The sequence below is a fragment of the Mobula hypostoma genome, chromosome 20, assembly GCF_963921235.1.
Source record: "Mobula hypostoma chromosome 20, sMobHyp1.1, whole genome shotgun sequence".
Taxonomy (NCBI): Eukaryota; Metazoa; Chordata; class Chondrichthyes; order Myliobatiformes; family Myliobatidae; genus Mobula; species Mobula hypostoma.
This window is the reverse complement of record NC_086116.1, coordinates 4,703,927-4,725,732: the sequence shown is the minus strand read 5'-3', so window position 1 is coordinate 4,725,732 and position 21,806 is coordinate 4,703,927. Positions and strand designations below refer to the sequence as shown.

At 46.3% G+C, this 21,806-nt stretch overlaps 1 protein-coding gene across 5 annotated transcripts in view; it reads right to left on the bottom strand.

Moving 5' to 3' along the window:
* tmcc3 (transmembrane and coiled-coil domain family 3) overlaps nt 1-21,806 on the bottom strand; it is a 149,313-nt gene that overhangs the window by 68,953 nt on the left and 58,554 nt on the right. The window contains exon 2 of one of the 5 annotated variants that reach the window (XM_063072281.1): nt 2,870-2,949. The exons of the other annotated variants lie outside the window; for them this stretch is intronic. Within the exon in view, the coding sequence (XP_062928351.1) occupies nt 2,870-2,914 (45 nt within the window). The 5' untranslated portion in view covers nt 2,915-2,949. The remainder of the gene's footprint in view (nt 1-2,869; nt 2,950-21,806) is intronic. 5 annotated transcript variants of the gene reach the window in all.

Here is a 21,806-nt window from a genome sequence, read left to right as displayed (position 1 = left end):
GTGTACAGTGAGTACAGCAGGGGGCTGAGTACACAGCCTTGTGGGGCACTGGTGCTCAGAGTGATTGTAGAGGAGAGCTTGTCCCCTATTTTTACAGCCTGGGTCCTGTCTGTGAGGAAGTTGAAGATCCAGCTGCAGATCTGAGTGCTAAGGCCCAGGTTCCGGCACTTAGGAATCAGTTTATTTGGAATGATGGTATTAAAAGCAGAGCTGTAGTCAATGAAAAGGAGCCTTATGTATGCGTCTTTATTCTCCAGGTGTTCTAAGAAGGAATGTAGGGCCAGAGAGATGGCATCTGCCGTTGACCTGTTGCTCCGGTAGGCAAATTGCAAAGCGTCGAGGTTGACCGGAAGGCTGTGGTTGATGTGTGCCATAACCAATCGCTCGAAGCACTTCATAGCAATTGATGTCAGTGCCACAGGTCGATAGTCATTCAGGCATGCCACCTTGCTCTTCTTCGGCACTGCGATTATCGTTGCCTTCTTAAAACACGAGGGGATCTTAGACTGAAGCAAGGAGCAGTTGAAGATGTCAGCAAACACTCCAGCTAGCTCGCTTGCACAGGCCCAGAGAACCCGTCTCGGGACGCCATCTGGGCCCGTCGCCTTCCTTGGATTTATCTTCAGGAAGGCCTTTCTAACGTCCTCCTCAGTGACGATGAATCTCGATGCTACCAGGTCCGGTTCATCCGGAGGGAGCAGGACGTTCCTCTTCTGTTCGAATCTTGTGTAGAATACGTTAAGTTCATCAGGAAGAGAAGCGCCACAGTTATTGAATTTCCAACCTTTTCTTTGCGCCCAGTGATCTCATTTAGACCCTGCCATAGTCTACTGCCATTCTTTTGGTTAGCCTGGGCTTCCAACTTGGCTCGATATTGCCTCTTGGCGCCCTTAATGGCTTTCCGGAGTTCACGCCTGGATTCCGTGTAGCGACTGGTATCCCCGGACCTAAAAGCCACAGCTCTAGCCTTCAAAAGGGACTTGACCTCATAATTCATCCAAGGTCTCTGGTTAGGGAATACATGGATCATCTTGCGAGACACACAGTCCTCCGTGCATTTCCAAATAAAGTCCGTGACAGCTGAGGCATACTCATTGAGGTTAGCTGCTGAGTCCTTGAATACTAACCAGTCCACCGATTCAAAGCAGTCACAGAGGACCTCATCCGTTTCCTCCGTCCAACGCGACACTACTTTTGACATCGTGACCTCCTGCTTCAGATTCTGTTTGTAAGCCGGGAGAAGGAGGATGGCCTGATGGTCTGATTTTCCGAAGTGAGGTCGTGGGACGGAATGGTAGGCATCCTTGACTGCTGTGTAGCAGTGATCAAGTATATTCGGGCCTCTAGTAGGGCAGGAGACATGTTAAACCCTGATGGGGCCAATAATTGGCGACTCTTTGCGTGCAGATCTGATGCGAATCATCATGTATTCCCATTTAGGACTGCTGTAGCAGAGATCTACAGTTATAGCCATGGGTATTTCAGTAAGCAACATCACTTTAAGATGTTCCTCTTTTTGAGCTACTTATTTAACTTATTTTTTCATATATTTTTATTCCTGTAATTCACTGTTTTTATTATTATCTATTACAATGTACTGCTGTTGCAAAACAACAAATTTCACATCATATGCCAGCGGTATTAAACCTGATTCTGATTCAGCCATGCTTTTTCACCTTATCCACAAAGAATCTGCTGACTGCATCTGTGGTCTGCACGTCACCTCATCCCACCCTGCTTCCTTCTCCTGGGTCTCTAGCTCCATTACATACCCTCTGATGAGATGTCTGCCTCTTTGCTAACCCTTGCAGAGGTCACCTCCATTTCCCGAAGCAAGGGTGTAATGCTGAGGCTTTATAAGGCTTTAGTCAGACCACTCTTGGAGTCTTGGACTCTTGGAGTTTTGTGCTCCTTGTCTAAGAAACAGTGTGCTGGCATTGGAGTGGATCAAGAGCAGATTCACAAGAATGGTCCCAGAATTGAAAAGTTTAACATACGAGGAATGATTGATAGGTTCGTGGCCTAAGGTAGAAGGAGTCAATTTTAGAAAACCTAGCACATTTATTTTCCAACATAGTCCCCTCTTACATTTACACACTTAGTCCAGTGGTCATGGAGCATGCCGATCTTGGACCTCCAGAAAGTGCCCTCATCAGGGGTGATTGATAAGTTCGTGGCCCAAGGTAGAAGAAGGGGAGGGAACGTGAGAGGCCTGCGTCGGGCATTTTCATGCCTTGGAAGTCTGTGTGGGGCGCCACTCCTCACACAGACACCAGAGCAATGTGTGGTTAAGTGCCTTGCTCAAGGACACAAACACACTGCCACAGCTGAGGCTCGAACTAGCGACCTTCAGATCACCAGACGAACACCTTAACCACTTGGCCACGTGCCCAACACAAAAGAAGGAGATGAGTTATTAACTTCAAATTTTCTGCATAATCACTCAAAGAGATGAACAGCATGTGCATGTAACGAGAGCTGTATAACTCATCTCCATCTATCTTAGGCCACAAACTTATCAACCACCTTTGCTGTGGGCACTTTCTGGAGGTCCAAGATCCGTATGCTCCATGACTACTGGACTAAGTGTGTAAATGTAGGCGGGGACTATGTTGAAAAATAAATGTGCTAGGTTTTCTCAAGCTCATTCCTTCTACCTTAGGCCACGAACTTACCAATCACCCCTCGTATAAGGAGCATTTTCTGGCTCGGGGCTTGTACTTGCTGGAATTTAGAAGAGGAGGGGATCTTATTCAAACTTTTCAAATATAAAAAGGCTGCAATAGAGTGAACATGAAGAGGATGCTTCCTGTAGAATCTCTCGTGTTTATAATGTGCTAGAACAGGGCAGTATTTCCATTATCCTTACTTTCCAGCAGACAGCACCATCAATGACCCCACCCTCCTCGGTCATTCACTTCTCTCCCCTCATCCATCGGCAGAAGGTACCTGAAAGCAGACAGCAAGACAGTTTGGGACCAGCTGCATCGCAGGAGTTGCCATTCAGCATTGAACTTAACGTAGTACTGCCTTAGGGACTCCAGCTCTGGATTTTTCCCTCGGGGTTTACTCCCAAAGCCTCCCCCATGAGTGAGTATAGCTGCAAGGCAGCAGGGGTTTGAGATCTCTTTTCCTTCTAGATGAGCTACCAACCACAACTCTCAAGCCCCATCTGCCTGACTGGTATATGTGACGATAATGAACTAACTCCAATTTTGTCCCACCAACCTCATCTACCATAATTTCCATTACCTTCAACAGAACTCAATTCCACCACCAGACATTACTCCCCTTCCCCTTTCAATAGTTGCTCTATCATCTCCATTAACAGATCCCTTTCCTGTAAACTGCAGTTCACCTCCTACCTCCTCACCATTCGGGACAACATACCCAAACAGGTGAATCAGTCATTCATTTCCATGTCTTCCAGTCTAATGTACACATTTCACTGTATCAATGTGACAAATAAAGCAACTTTTTTCCTTTATCTTCATCTTCCATCTGGGTACAATGCAGCCTTGGGATTTACCATGCAATTTCAGTACGCTGCCTCTTCCTCTTGTTTCACAGATTCATCTGTTCCTTTTCCTTCTAGTTTGCTATTTTTTTCTCTTTCATTTCTAAATTTTTTTGAATTAATAGTTATGTTAACAGTTGTCACACAGGTTTCCTCTGTTCTCTCCATTCAATGCACTTACAGTATATAGCCCGGTCAAAATTTCTGTTACTGTGAATAGCTAAGCGAGTAAAAGATGAACTGATTTCCAAAAGGCATGAAGTTAAAGATGACACATTTTGTTAATATTTTAAACAAGAAAACTTCTTTGTTTCCATCTTTTACAGTTTCAAAATAACAAAAAAGGAAAAGGGCCCAAAGCAAAAGTTTGGGCACCCTGCATGGCAGTACTTAGTAACACCCCCTTTGGCAAGTATCACAGCTTGTAAACGCTTTTTGTAGACAGCTAAGAGTCTTTCAATTCTTGTTTGGGGGATTTTCACCCATTCTTCCTTGCAAAAGGCTTCTAGTTCTGTGAGATTCTTGGGCCGTCTTGCATGCACTGCTCTTTTGAGGTCTATCCACAGATTTTCGATGTTGTTTAGGTCGGGGGACTGTGAGGGCCATGGCAAAACCTTCAGCTTGCGCCTCATGAGGTAGTCCATTGTGGATTTTGAGGTGTGTTTAGGATCATTATCCTGTTGTAGAAGCCATTCTCTTTTCATCTTCGGCTCTTTTACAGATGGTGTGATGTTTGCTTCCAGAATTTGCTGGTATTTAATTGAATTCATTCTTCCCTCTACCAGTGAAATGTTCCCCGTGCCACTGGCTGCAACACAAGCCCAAAGCCTGATCGATCCACCCCTATGCCTAACAGTTAGAGAGGGGTTCTTTTCATGAAATTCTGCACCCTTTTTTCTCCAAACATACCTTTGCTCATTGCGGCCATAAAGTTCTATTTTAACTTCATCAGTCCACAGGACTTGTTTCCAAAATGCATCAGGCTTGTTTAGATGTTCCTTTGAACCTTTTGAATAGAACTTTTGAATAGAACCACACAGCCCCTGCCCTACATCAAGAATATCTCAGAAGTGACAGCTGGACTACTCGACCTTCACAGCATCACAGTCACACACAAACCAACAGCAACCTTGAGGAAACTTGTCTTAAGAACCAAGACACCAGTAAAGACAACCGACAAAAGCAATATGGTGTACAGGATCACCTGTGGAGACTGCAACAAAAATACGTTGGCCAGACAGGGCATAAACTCTCGACTCCTTTACGGGAACACAGACTGGTGGTACAGAGACCTGATCCACTGTCGCTGATCTCGATACATGAAGACAAAGAAGGACATGACTTTAACTGGGACACCGTCGAGGTTCCAGCGCAGGCAAACACAAAACAGACACGAGAATTTTTAGAAGCATGGTGCTCTTCTGATTACTCTGTAAACAAGCGTATGTGTAAACCCCTAAGAGCCAATAGGATTCAAAGGTTAACTGAAGGGGTAGCCAATCAGGACTGAGGCAAGTGAATGGGGGCCTATATAAACGCGAACACTGCCAGAGAGAAACACCAACAAATGCGCATTGAGGATGTCACATCGACTGGTGAGGAAACGTCTGCAAGCTAATTGCCAACCTCAACAAACACCACAACATCAAACACCTCAACCTGAACTACCAATATTCATCACCATCTTAAACTTTCCACTGTATCATGGTACATGTGATAATAATAAACAATTTACCAATTATCAACTACTTCCCCTGCTCGGTAGTTTAACAGAGATTACTTAATAAATTTGTTTTCTCACTTTTCCAGTTCTGAAAAAGGTTCTTTGGCCTGAGCCATTAGCTCTGCTTCCCTCCCCACAGATGCTGCCTGTCCTTCTGAGTGTTTGCAGAATTTTCTCTTTCTGAGTCAGATTTCCAGCAACACACACAAAAGTAAATGATCAGTCTTAATGAAGGGTTTTGGTCGGAAGCATCAACTGTTCATTTCACTCCGTAGATGCTGCCTGACCTGCTGAATTCCTCCACCATTTAGTGTGCATTGATCCAGATTTCCAGCATCTGCAGAATCTCTTGTGTGTGAGAGATTGGAGTGGCAGGCAACAGGAGGCTCTGTGTCCCTCCTCTGAACTGGACCTTGACACTTCCAATCCATTTGGCTTCTTCACAGTGGAGGATTCATAATGTGAGAATACTGACAGCAGACAGTACATTCCTCTCTCCATCTTCAATGCAACTTAACATTACCATTTTAATTCTCTCTTTCCCAGTTCCAATGAGCTAACATATTGCACAGATTTTCCTTCCACAAATGCTTCCTGACCTGTTGAGAGTTTCCAGCATTTTCTGTTTTAATCCTGAGACACAGAAGCCTGCTGCGTCATTCAATCATGGCCAAGTTATTATCCCATTCAACCCCATTCTCCTGCCTTCTCCCCATAACATTTCATGCCCTGACTAATCAAGAACTTATCAACCTCCACTTTAAATATACCCAAGATCCGTCCCCCACACCCAACTGTGACAATGAATTCCACAAAATCACCACCCTCTAGCTAAAGAAATCCCTCCTCATTTTTGTCCTAAAGGGATATCCTTGTATTCTGAGACTGTGCCCCTGGGCTTGGACTCTCCTACTGTAGAGAATATCATCTCCATGTCCACTTTGTCAAGGCCTCTCTTCATTCTTCTAAACTCCAGCAAGTACAGGCCAGACCCAGCAAATGATCTTCGCACATTAACCCTTTCATTCCCAGAATCCAGTACCTTATGACAAATGACAGCTCTTAAGGAGCTGGATTTCCATTGTCATCCTCTCCACCTGACCACTGAGCATCTCCAGTATTCTCTGATTTTATTTCAGATTTCTAGCATGTACAGGAGTTTGCATTTGTGGAAGCGTTCTACTGCATTATGCCAAATGCAGCTCCTTGCATTAGAATCCATAATAACTGGGGCTGGCACATTGCTTTGCGAAGTCCTTCTGGTTCTGTCAAATTACACCGAGAGGTCACAGTCCCTCTCACCAGTCTCACTGGCTCCCATGGGAGGTCATATGACCTACAGGTAGGGTACTGATCCAGGGTTAAATGCACAGTCCCCCAGCTACAACTGATCACTCAATTCATCCTATGGGAACATGGGAATAAAAATATGCCTGGGTTAAATGGGACAAGTGTTTATTGATTAGGGTCCCGAAAACTGAACAGCATCCAATTATTTTGCAAAGTAGATTTAGGAACTCATCGGCACTGTTTCTGACATTATAGAACATGCCAAATAACTTCCCACGTGAATCAGGACCAGAATTTGTGCCACACAACTAATCTGACAAACACGAACAAGACAAAGTCTGAGGCAATCTGAGTCTGGGAGCAGTTTTACCTTAGTGTAATTATCTGATCTGTATGAACAGTATGCAAGACAAGCTTTTCACTGTATCTTGGTGCATGTGACAATAATGAACCAATTCCAATTCTTTGAAAGGATGAACCTGGCACTGAGAACAGCATTAGCTGGGAGATGGACTTTGATGCTCTGGGTCTCTCTGTGTGAAGGCTGAGAGTTATTGTGTCTGAAACAAAGATCATTCCCCACCCTTTCTTCTACCACTTTCATTCACCAGCTGAAATTAGATTGCAAGTGGTTCTCTTGCTGGTTTCAGGCATCTGGCATTGTTTGGTAAATGAGCAATGGTTTTCTCAAGCTGCATTCACTTCAGGGCACTGACCTGCCACCAGTGCATCATCCCCAGGGCATCCTGTCCCGATTCACAACTGAGCCGGAGACCCCGTCATCTCCCTCAGCCAGAGGTCCTCAGCAACCAGCCTCCACAGATGCAAGGTCCTGATCCCCACTCTCTGGACAAGTCCTGCAGTCTTCCCTGAGAGGCCAACCAGCTCTCCTGATCCCCTCTCCGTCAGCCTGCCATATCCTTCTGCAATCAACCTGCGATTGTCAGGGTGCGGGCGGTGGGGGCAAGCGGTGTGCAGGGGAAACACACATGGTTAAGGGGAGAAGGTGCAAACTCCACACAGACAGAATCCGAGCTTGCGCTGGAAGCTGAGCTCTCTTGTACTGCAAAGCAGCAGATCTACGAGCTATATCACTTTGATGTAATATTTTCACTTAAATTCACCGGAACAGTTAATCTTCCCTACTAATTTTTGTCTTTTTTCAAACAGGCAGTAGTTCAGCTTTTCTGAACGGCACCACCAGCCACTCCCAGTCAGACTGAGCCCTTCTGCTGCATACCCACGGGGAACCGGTGGCCGTAACGTGGATCCCTGTGCCAAGATTTGACTCTCTGCTTGTCCTCGCTTCCCTTTGGCATGGTGCAGTACTTAGACCAATGCTTACGTCCCTCCCCACCCTCCCACCACCCCCTCTCCAGGGACTAATTGCTTCTGTTCAGGAGAATTTAGTTTTGAGTGTGTCAGGGAACTGAATGGGTTCTGAAAGTGATAACACCTGGATTCTTTTCCTCTTTTAAGGATTGCATTTTCAATATATGACTGTTGTTGAGTTTCCTGTCATGTACTTTAATAGTCAGACCTCGTGCAGAGCTCGATGTCCATCCCCCAACCCTGAGTCCCAGATGGGACGAGGGACCCTGTCCAGTCCAGGGTCTGACAGCCAAAGTCCATCTGTCAGGGAGAATTGGACCTTCCCAGTCAAGGCACAGGTAGGTGGAAGAGGAAACCTGTTTTCTGATACTAGGACAGAGGAATCCCAGTGCCCAGTGATGGGGGGAGGGACCAGCTTCATGAGCCAGCTGTCATCATTGGCTCTGCTGGTCTCGCCTTGTCCAAACCGGAAGCAACAGCAGTTACACTAGTCACTACCTGCCTCAAACATGAAACATTTAATGCTGCTTCTCTCTCCGCAGATGCCGCCTGACCTCCTGAACATGCCATGCGTTCTTTACTGACACCTACCCTGTCTCTGCCTTAACATGTCTTCCTGTTTGGGAAGATTACCAAAATCCTTTAAAGATACTAGTGAAGTCACCATTGAAGCAGATCTATTTAACTAATTATGTGACCTCTAAAACCAATTGGCTGCACTAGTGATGATTTGGTGTGTCATCTTAAAGGGGGTGAATACTTATGCAATCAATTATTTTGTGTTTTATATTTGTAATTAATTTAGATCACTTTGTGGAGATCTGTTTTCACTTTTCACTTTCACTACAGTGCCAAATTAAATCCACTGTGATTCAACGTTGTAAAACAATAAAACATGAAAGCTTCCAAGGGGATGAATACTTTTTATAGGCACTGTAGGTGCTCAATGGCCAGCAGGAACTTGATGGGCTTTTTTCAGTCTCTCTGTAAGACTATCAGCAACTAATACAGCCTGTGTTCCACTTCAGAGGCTTCAGCATTCAACCCAGGCTGACCCTCCAGTGTGGCACTGAGGGGCTGACAGAGAGTTTATCCTGAAAGACATTAGGCCATGGAACCCCGCAAGACACCCCTGCACTCCCAGGTCAGATCTGCGGCCCCCATTAAAACAGGTTAAATAGTTCTGTGTGGGGGATCTTGCTGTGCATCACAACAGCCTCACTCCATCACCCAGCTTCGGCACTCTCTTCCTCTGGGCTCCCAGCTCAGCACCGGCCACCCCGGTGAAGCCTCGACACGGGTTCCCATGCCGGCCCATTTAGAGATGGCTCAAGCTCTGGTCGGCCCTCCACATCCCTCAGGGAATGTCTTGTGGTGTATTGGGTGCCTGGAGGTGAGGTTCTGGTCAGTAGTACCCACCCTCTGCTCAGTTTCTGGGAGACCAGGGCAGGTCCCTTGTTTGGGATATCTAGGCTCTGCTTTGAAGAGGGGTGGTTAGAGGCCAGGGCACGTCATGGTTCTAGGGGATGGGGGAGGGAAGAACAGGGACTTGGCACAAGTTATGGCTCGAGTGGTATATAGATATACCAGATAGATCCTACATTGTCCTGTTGCATGGTGGAGACCGCAGATTACGTCCGGCCCCAGACACAGGTGCAATTCCAGGCTTTAATGCAATGAGGGAGATCCAGCTCGCTTGTTATAAACCCACTGTTATCACCAATCATTCTCAAGACCAAACCCTCCCAATAAAAGGTGACATCACCACCCCAAGCATGTTCCCTCCATAGTCAGGTACTGATTTTATGAAAGGGAAGAGGTGACTGCCCTGCTGTGAAAATGCCCCCCACTTCCAGGCAAGAAAAGTGCTTCAAAGACTGATTTCTGATACTGAGGAATTTCTAAAGATGGAGTTCCATGTTCAGACCTGTTCTGAGAAACTCTGGTGAAAGCGGATGCAAACAACAGCTGTACAGATGAGGTGGTATTGTTCATGGAAGTAGAAGTTAGATATTTCACAAGCTCGGTGTTAAATGAGCAAGGAGGCCCAATCACACATTCCCTTGCACGAGGCAAATACCACTGTATGGTATGCAAATACAGATCTATTTCAGTCTTTGTTTAATGTACTCATGATCTAAACTGAGAAGAAAACGACATCAGTCTGCTTCACAAGGTATTAGTGTGACAGAGGGACAGCAGTGATTCATCCTGGAACCCGTTCTATCGCCCGACCCGACCCGAGCAGAGCAGAGCAGAGCCACCAGCTGGTACTGCTGGCAACCTGGGCAGTTACTGATTCAACTGATGTACTTTGTTTGTCAGCTCCATTGCAATAATCAGCTCACAAGCCACACCCTGATCCCCAGATTCCCTTCATTCCCAATCCCAAATCCTTTCTTTCACTCCCAAATCCAGATATGCCTCTTCACTCCCAATCCCAGACACATCCCTTCACTCCCAATCCCAGGTACGTCCCTTACTCCCAATCCCAGATATGTCCCTTCGTTCCCGATCCTAGATGCATCCCTTTGCTCCCGATCCCTCCCATGGGCCTTGACCTTCAGCTCCCTCCTGTGGCTCTGATTTCCAGTGCCCTTCGCCATGGGCCAGGACCTCTTGGCTCCCATCCCAAGGAGCGAGATACTGAGCACCCCCTTCCCTACACCCTAGGCAGCTCCCCAGTGACACCAACACCCTCCCGCAAGACCCAGAGCTGGGCACCCTCAGCTATCTCTCGGTACCCATCCTGGGACACAGCTCAGACATCCCAACATTGCCCAGAGCCTCCACCACCCACAGCCAATCACCAGGCATTTCTCAGATCATTCCCACAGCCACTCTTTCAGGGCATGAGGATGCCAGTCACACCAGAGGCCATGGTCTCCAGGTCTGCACCCCGACCCAAATCTCTCAGCACACTCCTCTATATACTCCACCCTCTGAGCACAACCACCCCCATCCCAACCAGATTTTGACTTCCTGCTGTCCCCTGGACAGGGTCTGGATGTACCCCCAACCCCAGATCCACACCTCCCTCCATCATCGCCATTCTCAGGAAAGCCACATGAACCAGTCACCAGGCATCTCACAGGGTGCACAAGGTCCACACACCCGCTCTCCCCTCTCCCAGGAATGACCCCCATTCCCCATTACTCAAACCCAGACACTGATCAGGTCACCAACCCCAACTCCCTCCCAAATCAAGTGCCAGCCAACCAAACCCAAAAAAGCATAGAACTCAGCACACCAGGCAGCTTCTGTGGTGAGAGGAGCAGAGTTGCAGGTGGGCTCCCTTTCTCTAGCACGGTTCTACTGGAGGACATCTCACTTCATCTTGAAGGAGTCCACAACATGCTTCTCTGCAGTCAACACTTGAACATGGAAACCACAGAAAGGGTGCAGAGGAGATTTACAAGGATATTGCCTGGATTGGGGAGCATGCCTTGTGAGAATAGGTTGAGTGAACTTGGCCTTTTCTCCTTGGAGTGATGGAGGCTGAGAGGTGACCTGACAGATGTGTATAAGATGATGAGAGGCATTGATCGTGTGGATAGTCAGAGGCTTTTTCCCAGGACTGAAATGGCTAGCAAGAGAGGGCACAGTTTTAAGGTGCTTGGAAGAAAGTACAGAGGAGATGTCAGGGGTAAGTTTTTTTACGCAGAGAGTGGTGAGTGTGTGGAATGGGCTGCCGGCAGCGGTGGTGGAGGCGGATACGGTAGGGTCTTTTATGAGACTCCTGGATAGGTACATAGAGCTTAGAAAAATAGAGGGCTATGGGTAAGCCTAGGTAGTTCTAAGGTAAGGCCATGTTTGGCACAGCTTTGTGGGCTGAAGGGCCTGTATTGTGCTGTAGGTTTTCTCTGTTTCTATGAAAAGATTTAGCTCCTTTTCAACCATATTGTGAACTGCCACAGTCCCACTCCTCCACCTTTCCCTAGTCCCAACCAATTTCCATGTTTCCATCTTCCCTTCCTTGCTCCCACACGCCCTATCCTCCACAGAAGCCTCAGCCTCATCACCTACAGCTCCAACTCATATTATTACATGATGGGATTACCTCCACCATGGTATTACAGCAACGATACCAGCATGGACAGAAGATTGGCTGATTGGCAGAAGGCAGAGTGGGAATAAAGGGGGCCTTTTCTGGTTGGTTGCCAGTGTCTAGTGGTGTTCCATAGAGGCCAGTATTGGGTCTTTAACTCTTCATGTTAGAACACAGAACACAAAGCATAGAACAGAGAACACTACAGCACTGAACAGCCCACGATGTTGTGCTGACATTTTAATCTACTCTGAGATCAATCTGACGTTTCTCCTACATAACGCTCCATTTTTCTATCATTCATGAGCCTGTTTTTTAGAGGCTCCTAGTGTATTTGCCTCTACCATCACCCCTGGCAGGTGTTCCATGCACCAATCACTCTCTATGTGAAAAAAAATGTTTCTCTGACATCCCCCAGTACTTTCTTCCAATCGCCTTAAAATTATACCCCCTCATATTAGCCATTTCCATCCTGGGAAAAATTCTCTGGCTGTCCACTCGATCCATGCCTTTTATCATCTTGTACACCTCGCTTCCAAATAGAAAAGCTCTATCTCACTCAACGTATCTTCATAGGTCTCTAGTCCAGGCAGTATCCCAGTCAATCTCCTTTGCAACTTCTTTAAATCTTCCACATCCTCACTATAACGAGGAGACCAGAACACTACCTCACGGTTCTTGAACTCAATACTCCAAATAATGAAGGCCAACGCACCATATCAAAACACACAAGGAGAAGGAGGGAGACAGCATTACCAGAAGATTGAGAAATTGATGTTCATGCCATCAGGTTGGAGCCTACCCAAACGGAATATAAGGTGTTGCTCTTCCAACCTGAGTGTGGCCTTATTGCAACAGAGGAGGAGGCCATGGATTGACATATCGGAATGGGAATGGGAAGTGGAATTAAAATGGGTGCCACTGGGAGATCCCATTTCTTCTGGTGGACGGAGCATAGATGCTCAGCGAAGCGGTCTCCCAATCTCCACCAGGTCTCACCAATGTACAGGAGGCCACACCAGGAGCACCAAACACAGTAAAAAAAACCTCAACAGACTCACAGGTGAAGCGTCACCTCACCTGGAAGGACTGTTTATGGCCCTGAATGGAGGTGAGGGAGGAGGTGTAGGTGTAGCATTTTTCCGCTTAAGTGCCAGGAGGGAGATCAGTGGGGAGGGACCTGAATGGACAAGTGAATCGCGTAGAGATCAATCCCTGCGGAATGTAGAAAGTGAAGGGGCAGGGAAAGATGTGCCTGGCTGTGGGATCCCGTTGGAGATGGCGGAAGTTACAGATAATTATGTGCTGGACGTGGAGGCTGGTGGGATGGTTGATGAGGACAAGTAGAACTCTATCCCTGATGTGGTAGCAGGAGGACAGGGTGAGGGTAGACACACATGAAATGGAAGAGATGTGGGTGAGGGCAGCATTGATGGTGGAGGAAGGGAAGTCACTTTCTTTGAAGAAGGAGGACATCTCCTTAGTTCTGGAATGAAGAGCCTCATCCTGAGAGCAGATATGGCAGAGACAGAGGAATTGAAAGAAGGGGATGGTGTTTTTACAAGTAACAGGGTGGGAAGAGGTATAGTCCAGGTAGCTGTGAGAATCAGTGAGTTTATAAAAGATATAAGTACATAGGCTGTCTCCAGAGACAGAGACAGCAAGGTCGAGAAAGGGAACGGAGCTGTCAGAAATGGACCAGGAAAATTTGAGGGCAGGTGGGAGTTGGTTCTGGAATGAAAAACCTCATCCTGAGAGCCATACCATATCCCTTCTTAACAACCCTATCAACTTGCGTGGCAACTTAGAGGGATCAATTGACATGAAACACAAGACCATCGACGGTCCCCCACACAACTGTGGATCCTGCCATTAATCCTTATTCTGTCTTCAGACCCAACCTTTCAAAATACCCAAGAAGAGTAGTGTGAGCTGCCTTAATGACTATCATCCAGTTGCACACACGTCTACGGAGATTAAATACTTTGAGAGGTTGGTCATGGCTAGAATCAACTCCTGCCTCCGTGAGGACCTGGACCAATTGCAATTTGCCTGTCACCACAACAGGCCTATGGCAGATGCAATCTCAATGTCCCTTCACACAGCCTTAGATCACCTGGACAATACAAACACCTATGTCAGGATGCTGTTTGTTGACTATAGCTCAGCGTTTAACACCATCATTCTCACAATCCTGATTGATATGCTACAGAACCTGGGCCTCCGTATCTTCCTTTGCAATTGGATCCTCGACTTCCTAACCAGAAGACTATAATCTGTGCGGATTGGTGATAATATCTCCTCCTCACTGACGATCAACACTGGCGCACCTCAGAGATCTGTGCAGTGCTCTACTCTCTCCATACCCATGATAGGTGTAGGTCAAGTGCCATCTATAAATTTGCTGATGATACAACCATTGTTAATAGAATCTCAGATGGAGACGAGAGGGCGTACAGGAGTGAGATATACCAACTAGTGGAGTGGTGTGGCAGCAACAACCTTGCACTCAACATCAGCAAGCCCAAAGAGCTGATTGTGGACTCCAGGAAGGGTAAGATGAAGGAACACAAACCAATCCTCATAGAGGGATCAGAAGTGGAGAGAGTGAGCAGCTTCAAGTCCCTGGGTGTCAAGATTTCTCAGTATCTAACCTGGTCCAAACTTATCAATGCAGCTGGTTTGGTATGGGCCCCCAAATCCTAAGAACTTTCTACAGGGGCACAATTAAGAGCATCCTGACTGGCTGCGTCACTGCCTGGTATGGGAACTGTATCTCCCTTAATCGCAGGACTCTGCAGAGAGTGGTGCGGACAGCCCAGCACATCTGTAGTTGTGAACTTCCCACTATTCACGACATTTACAAGGACAGGTGTGTGAAAAAGGCCTGTAAGATCATTGGAGACCCAAGTCACCCCAACCACAATCTATTCCAGCTGCTACCATCCGGGAAGTGGTACCGCAGCATAAAAGCCAGGACCAACAGGCTCCGGGACAGCTTCTTCCACCAGGCCATCAGACTGATGAACTCACACTGATTTGAGTGTACTCTATATTACATTGAACGTTGTATTTATTATAAAGGAGAGAAGATGGCAGCAGAACGTAGTGTGCGCGGCCGCTCCGAAATGATATCGTATTTGTTAAATAGGGGCTATGCACAATCCTGATTTGATGGAAACAGACGTGAGAAGCACGGAGGAACATCTGGAGAAACTTCTGAAATGCCTGCTTCGTTGCCGCTGCTGCTGTGTGATCGAGAATCTCCGGAGGGGAATGCCCCAAAACTCGGCTTTGCCTATTGCCTGTTGCCAGGGCCAGGGTCGAAGCGCTCGGCAGAGATGGTGTTCAGTGCTCGGTGTCGGAGGGCTGGTCGGAGGCTCGAAGTTTTCAGACGGACTCAAGAGTCGGCTGTGGTCGGGTGCTTCCAGGATGCTGCATCGGCAAGTTTGCGGCGCTGGAGGTTCATGGCAGGGAGAGAGTTTCTCCCTTCTACCGTCTACGCGAGATGATGGGACTATCGTGACTTTGAGACATTTTTTTACTGTGCCCATGGTCTGTTCTTTATCAAATTATGGTATTGCTTTGCATTATTGTAACTATATGTTATAATTATGTGGTTTTTGTCAGTTTTTTAGTCTTGGTTTGTCCTGTGTTTCTGTGATATCACTCTGGAGGAACATTGTATCATTTCTTAATGCATGCATTACTAAATGACAATAAAAGATGACTGCATGTCCTCATAATCTAATCTAATCTAAAAAATTATTATAAATTACTATGATTGCACATTGCACATTTAGATGGAGACGTAACGTAAAGATTTTTACTCCTCATGTATGTGAAGGATGTAAGAAATAAAGTCAATTCAATTCAATTCAATAAGGAAGGTATGACAGCAGCTATACTTTATTAGGTGTTTGAGGACATTTGGTTTGTCACCTAAAACACTCACAAACTTCTACAGGTGTACCATGGAGAGCATTCTGGCGGGCTGCATCACTGTCTGGTATGGGTGGGGGGCTACTTCACAGGACTGAAAGAAGCTGCAGAAAGTCCTGTGTTTCTGTGATATCTTTCTGGAGGAACAGTGTATCATTTTTAATGCATGCATTTCTAAATGACAATAAACGAGGACTGAATGTCCTCATAATCTAATCTAATCTAATCTAATTTTTAATCTATTTATTATACTTACTGCAATTGATATACTTATTTACTTTTTGTTCTATATTGTCATGTATCTCATTGTACAGCTGCTACTAAGTTAACAAATTTTGTGACATGTGCTGGTGATATTAAACCTGGCTCCGGTTCTTCTTATTCACTTCTCACATTACAGTACACGTTTGGACAGTACATGGTTTGGGTGACAGAATTAATGGTTTTGTGGCCAAGTCTGTGGATGATACAAAGATAGCTGGAGGGGTAGGCAGTGTTGAGGAAACGAAGTGGCGGATAGAATACATAGTGTAGGGAAATCTATGGCCACACACCTTGGTAGAGGGAATACACGCAGAGACTATTTTCTACAGTGGGAGCAAAATTCAGAAATCAGAGGTGCAGAGGAACCTGGGGTCCTCATGCAGGATTGCCTAAAGGTTAATTTGCAGGTGGTAAGGAAGGTGAATGCAATGTGGGCATTAATTTTGAAAAGACTAGAATATAAAAGCAGGGCCATAATGTCGAGGCGTTGGTCAGACTGCACTCAGAGTACTGTCAGCACTTTCGGCCCCTTATTTAAGAAAGGATGTTCCGACATTGCAGAAGTTGCAGAGATGGTTAATGACAATGATCCCTTTAAAGTGGAGCTTGATAGGTTTTTGACTAGTCAGGGTGTAAAAAATTACGGGGAGAATGCAGGAGGTTGAGAGGGATAATAAATCACCCATGATGGTGGAGCAGATTCAATGGGCCGAATGTCCTAATTTTGCTCCTATATCTTATGGTCTAATACAGAAAGTGATTGTTTGGGATGGGGACATCCATCCTGTGGAGGAAGGGGTACCAAGGGAAAGGAACTCCAGGGGGATAGGCATGTGGATGATTGGCTGATGGATCATTTGGGGCGTTGCGGGGAGGGGTGGGCCTAGGCAATGAGAGTGGAGAAGGTTCTACAGGAGGTGTGAGTTATATGAAACTGGGAAACTCAATGTTCATATAGTTGAGTTGTAGAACTACAAAGATGGAATAAGATGTGTTCTTCTTCTGGTTTATCTTTGACCCCTTTGTGGCGGTGGAGAAGGTTGGGGACAGCAGGTTGGTGTGGAGTTGAAGAGGAGAGCTGAAGTGGTCTGTAGCTAGGATCTCAGGATGGAATCAGTGCAGGTCCTCTGTGACATGGTGACCTGCCTCTGATTGGTCTCACCATTACCTAGCAGTTTCACTCTATCTCTGTCCTGCACTCCTCTAAGCACAGGGGGCAGCTGAAGGAATGTTTACAGTGGTCTTGATTTGCTTTTCCCATTACTAGTCCTGATGGAGGTCTCAGCCCAAAATATTGACTGTTTATACCTCTCCATAGATGCTGCCTGATATGCTGTGTTCTTCCAGTATTTTCTGTTTGTTACTCTTTAATAATGATGTAAATTATAAATCATAAATAGAAAATAGAAAATGGAAAGTGCAAAAAAACCGAGAGGCAGGTCCGGATATTTGGAGGGTACGGCCCAGATCCGGGTCAGCATCCGTTCAGCAGTCTTATCACAGTTGGAAAGAAGCTGTTCCCAAATCTGGCTGTACGAGTCTTCAAGCTCCTGAACCTTCTCCCGGAGGGAAGAGGGACAAAAAGTGTGTTGGCTGGGTGGGTCGTGTCCTTGATTATCCTGGCAGCACTGCTCCGACAGTGTGCGGTGTAAAGTGAGTCCAAGGACGGAAGATTGGTTTGTGTGATGTGCTGGGCTGTGTTCTCAATCTTCTGCAGCTTCTTTCGATCTTGGACAGGACAACTTCCATACTAGGTTGTGATGCACCCTAGAAGAATGCTTTCTACGGTGCATCTATAAAAATTAGTGAGGGTTTTAGGGGACAGGTCAAATTTCTTTAGCTTTCTCAGGAAGTAAAGGTGCTGGTGGGCCTTCTTGGCAGTGAACTCTGCTTGGTTGGACCAAGTCAGGTCATTTGTGATATTGACCCCGAGGAACTTAAAGCTTTTGACCTCTTCCACTTGCGCACCACTGATGTAAATGGGGTCGTGCGGTCCACTACTCCTTCTGAAGTCAACAACCGATTCCTTTGTCTTGCTGACGTTGAGGGATAGTTTATTGTCTTGGCACCCTTAATGGCTTTCCGGAGTTCACGCCTGGATTCCCTGTAGCGACTGGTATCCCCGGACCTAAAAGCCGCAGCTCTAGCCTTCAAAAGGGACTTGACCTCATAATTCATCCAAGTTTTCTGGTTAGGGAATACCCGGATGGTCTTGCGAGACACACAGTCCTCCGTGCATTTCCAAATAAAGTCCGTGACAGCTGAGGCATACTCATCGAGGTTAGCTGCCGAGTCCTTGAATACTAACCAGTCCACCGATTCAAAGCAGTCACGGAGGACCTCATCTGTTTCCTCCATCCAACGTGACACCACTTTTGACACCGAGACCTCCCGCTTCAGTTTCTGTTTGTAAGCTGGGGGGAGGAGGAGTACAGTCTGATGGTCCGATTTTCTGAATTGAGCTGTTGAGGTTTTTAATATTTGATGACTGAAAGGATTGTTGAAGCACAGAGTACGGTGCAGGATGCAGTAGAACTGTGGACAGGGACAGCTGAGTTGATGCTGTGGGAAGGAACTCAAGAACATTCAAGTGCTGATTCTAGGCCTTAGCCTGGATCTCTAGTTGTGACAGGAACAGCCAAGTTGGAACCATTTCTTGAACTCCTGGACCCCACCTTTGATCATGAGTGGATCAAGACATGTGGAGAATGGAATTCTTTGTTGGAATCCTCAGGGAGCAAGTGCAAGTCAGAGATAACTGAAAAGGAAAGGGTTGGGGCTGTGGGTCTGAGATTTAGTCAATGGCTTGGTGAAAAATTGAAAAACAATGAGGGAAAGAAAGGTGAAAGAGACAGGGAAAATCCCATTGGACAGAGAAGCAGAGTTTATTTAAATTGGGCAATCCTGCGAGAGAAGTGGGAATAAATCCAGAAATAAAATGCTGCAGATGCAAGAGATCTGACATAAAGGCACAAAACCCCTGGACAATCTCAAGAGGTCAGGCAACGCCTGTGGATAAAGAAACAGAGTTAACATCTCAGGTCAGTGACCACGCCTCTGTTACCCAAACTGATATGAACATCACATTCATAGCTGCAGCTTACAATATCTAAAGTTCAGTCAAGCACATGTTTAATGTTGATTCCATCGTGCTATTTAATATAAAAATACAGAAAATACTGGAAATACTCAGCAGGTCAGTCAGCATTCATGGGAAGAGAGAGAGTTAATGTTAATGCCATTTTGTCAGAACTTACAAATGTCTCTGACCTGGTATGTTGACTCTGTTTCTCTTCCCACAGAGGCTGCCTGACCTGCTAAGTGTTCCCACCATTTTTCTATTTTCATTTTACATCCCCAGCACATGGAGTTGTTTTGATTTTTGCTTCCATTTGGATAGTTACTTTGGAAGTCTTATCTCCAAGCTGAAAGCAATTGAAACTCCAGACACCTTTTGGTTTTTCACTATAATCCTCCTGTGAGATATTGGTTGACACGTTATGCTGTGGACATTTTGCCTGGAGGCGCACATCGATTTTAATGGATTAAAGTGCCATGTTGCTAATCACAGCAATTTCTTTTTCTTGCTGCTTTTCTCCCCCGTAGTAATTTGTGAGATTTGATACTTTTCATTTTAAGTGGATTAAAACAGTAGGAACCATTGATGAAAGGCACATCAGTGGCAGCCGTTGTGGCTCTGACATCAACTCCCGAGCTTTCAGACAGAGACAGAACCTGTGCTGGTGCTCAGTGCAGTAGTGAGGAAGGGCCAGGGATGTCAGCCTTTAGCTGATGTATTAAACAAAACCCCTTCCCTCCCTCTACCTTTACCAGCCCCTTGACCTCTCATGTTTGTTCCTCAGTGAGTGCTGTTTAAACAGGTTACCTGGTAATGGGGAAGGAGGAGATGGGGGTGGGGGGGGGAAGCTGGTACAAGTGGATTATCCAGTACATTCTAGGCATAGATGGTTGATGGTCAGCACGGACTAATGGGCCAAATGGCCTGTTTCTGTTCTGTTTCTCTCTGTGACTGCCATGAATCACCTTTGGCTCCTCAGCACTGTGGGATAGCCCAAGGTTCTGATCATCATAACTGGAATGAAACCCACCCTCGCCTCAAGGTCTTCCCAGACCTGTATGTTTTGAACATGTAGATCCTGGCTCCTCTGGCCTGGATCCCACTGGGTGAGATTCTCCCCCAGCCGGGGATGTTCCAGGGCAAGAGATTTGAGTTGATTATCACTGTGACCGGGCAGCCAATCATCATTGAAGCTGGTGGATTCCGAAGTTCCACAAGGAGAGAGACCCATGGTGGGACACAGAGGGTGACCTTTGACCCTTCACACTGACGGGGTTACAGATCCTCGGGGCAGGGTCCCCCCGCATTGTGGTTCCCAGAAACTGAAGTGAAGCGTTGGGAGTGGAAGTGAGTGGTGTGGAAGGGAGGGGTGTGTTTTTCCAGGGGACAGATCGGTGGGAGGGGGGTAGTAGTAAGTAACTCTGCAGTGGTGAGAGTAGAGCAGACAGGGGAAGGTAATGACACTGTGCCAGTAGACCACATTCTCCTTCATTCCCATCCCAATTTCATAAAAGACCCACTGGCTGCCTGGTTAAATGCAGCCAACAAACCCCCTCAGAGACTCGTTGAAGCTGCACAGGGTAGTGAATTCTGCCCAACACGTCAGCGGCATATCCCTACCCACTGTTGGTACTGAAGCACTGGATCAAGAAGGCAACATCCATCATCAAAGGTGCCCAGCATCTGAGCCACACCACCCAGCACAGCTACCATTGGGCAGGAGGTGCAGAAGCTTGAAGTCCCACACTGCCTGGTTCCGAGAACAGCTACTTCTCTTCAATCATTCGGTTCTTTAACGCACCAGCACAATCCTGCTCCCTGCTCACTGCAGTATAGCAACACTATGACCACTTCAGTCATGTTCAACTAAAATGGACTTCCGTTTCATTTTTTGGTGAAAAATAGAAGGGCAATGAGGGGAAGAAAGGTGAAAGAGACAGAGGGAAATGGTGTCGGAGAGAGGAGTGGAGTTTCTGTAAGGTGAGTGAGCAATCCTACAACAGAAGGGGGAGCAAATCCAAAAATAAAATCCTGCAGATCTGAGAAATCTGAAATAAAAGCATGGAGTGCTGGAAGTTGTTCTAATTGTGGTCTTTCTTGTAAGAAAATGAGTATAATTTATGTTTTTCTTGTGGATGCTACTTATCAAACTCTCTCTCTCTCTCTCTCTCTCCCCCACCTCTCTCCTGCACACTCTCTCTCTCTCTCTCTCTCTCTCTCTCTAATCACAGGGTCCCTTCGTCTTTTGAATCTTCTCAAGTGTACACGTCATCACCATTACATCCATCCCTTGGTTCTTGGAAGGTATAGCTCTGTGACTGAGTTCATTCAAACCTTGTGTTATTTCCTCTAGTCTCCAATGGATTACCCTCTGAAGTATGTACAACTCTTTGACGTTCAACTGCTTGTCTCCTGCTGCCAGTAATTTAAGGCGATACTCTTGATTAAATATCCGATTTTCAATCTTCTCACACCACATCAAATATCAATCCAGCCTCCTATTTCCCAGTAGTAAATTTCTTTGGTGGTAATAACACACAAACTCTCTCTGCACCTTCAGTCATATTTTCATTTCCGATTCAACTGATATCTTTTCACTGCCACCAAAAAT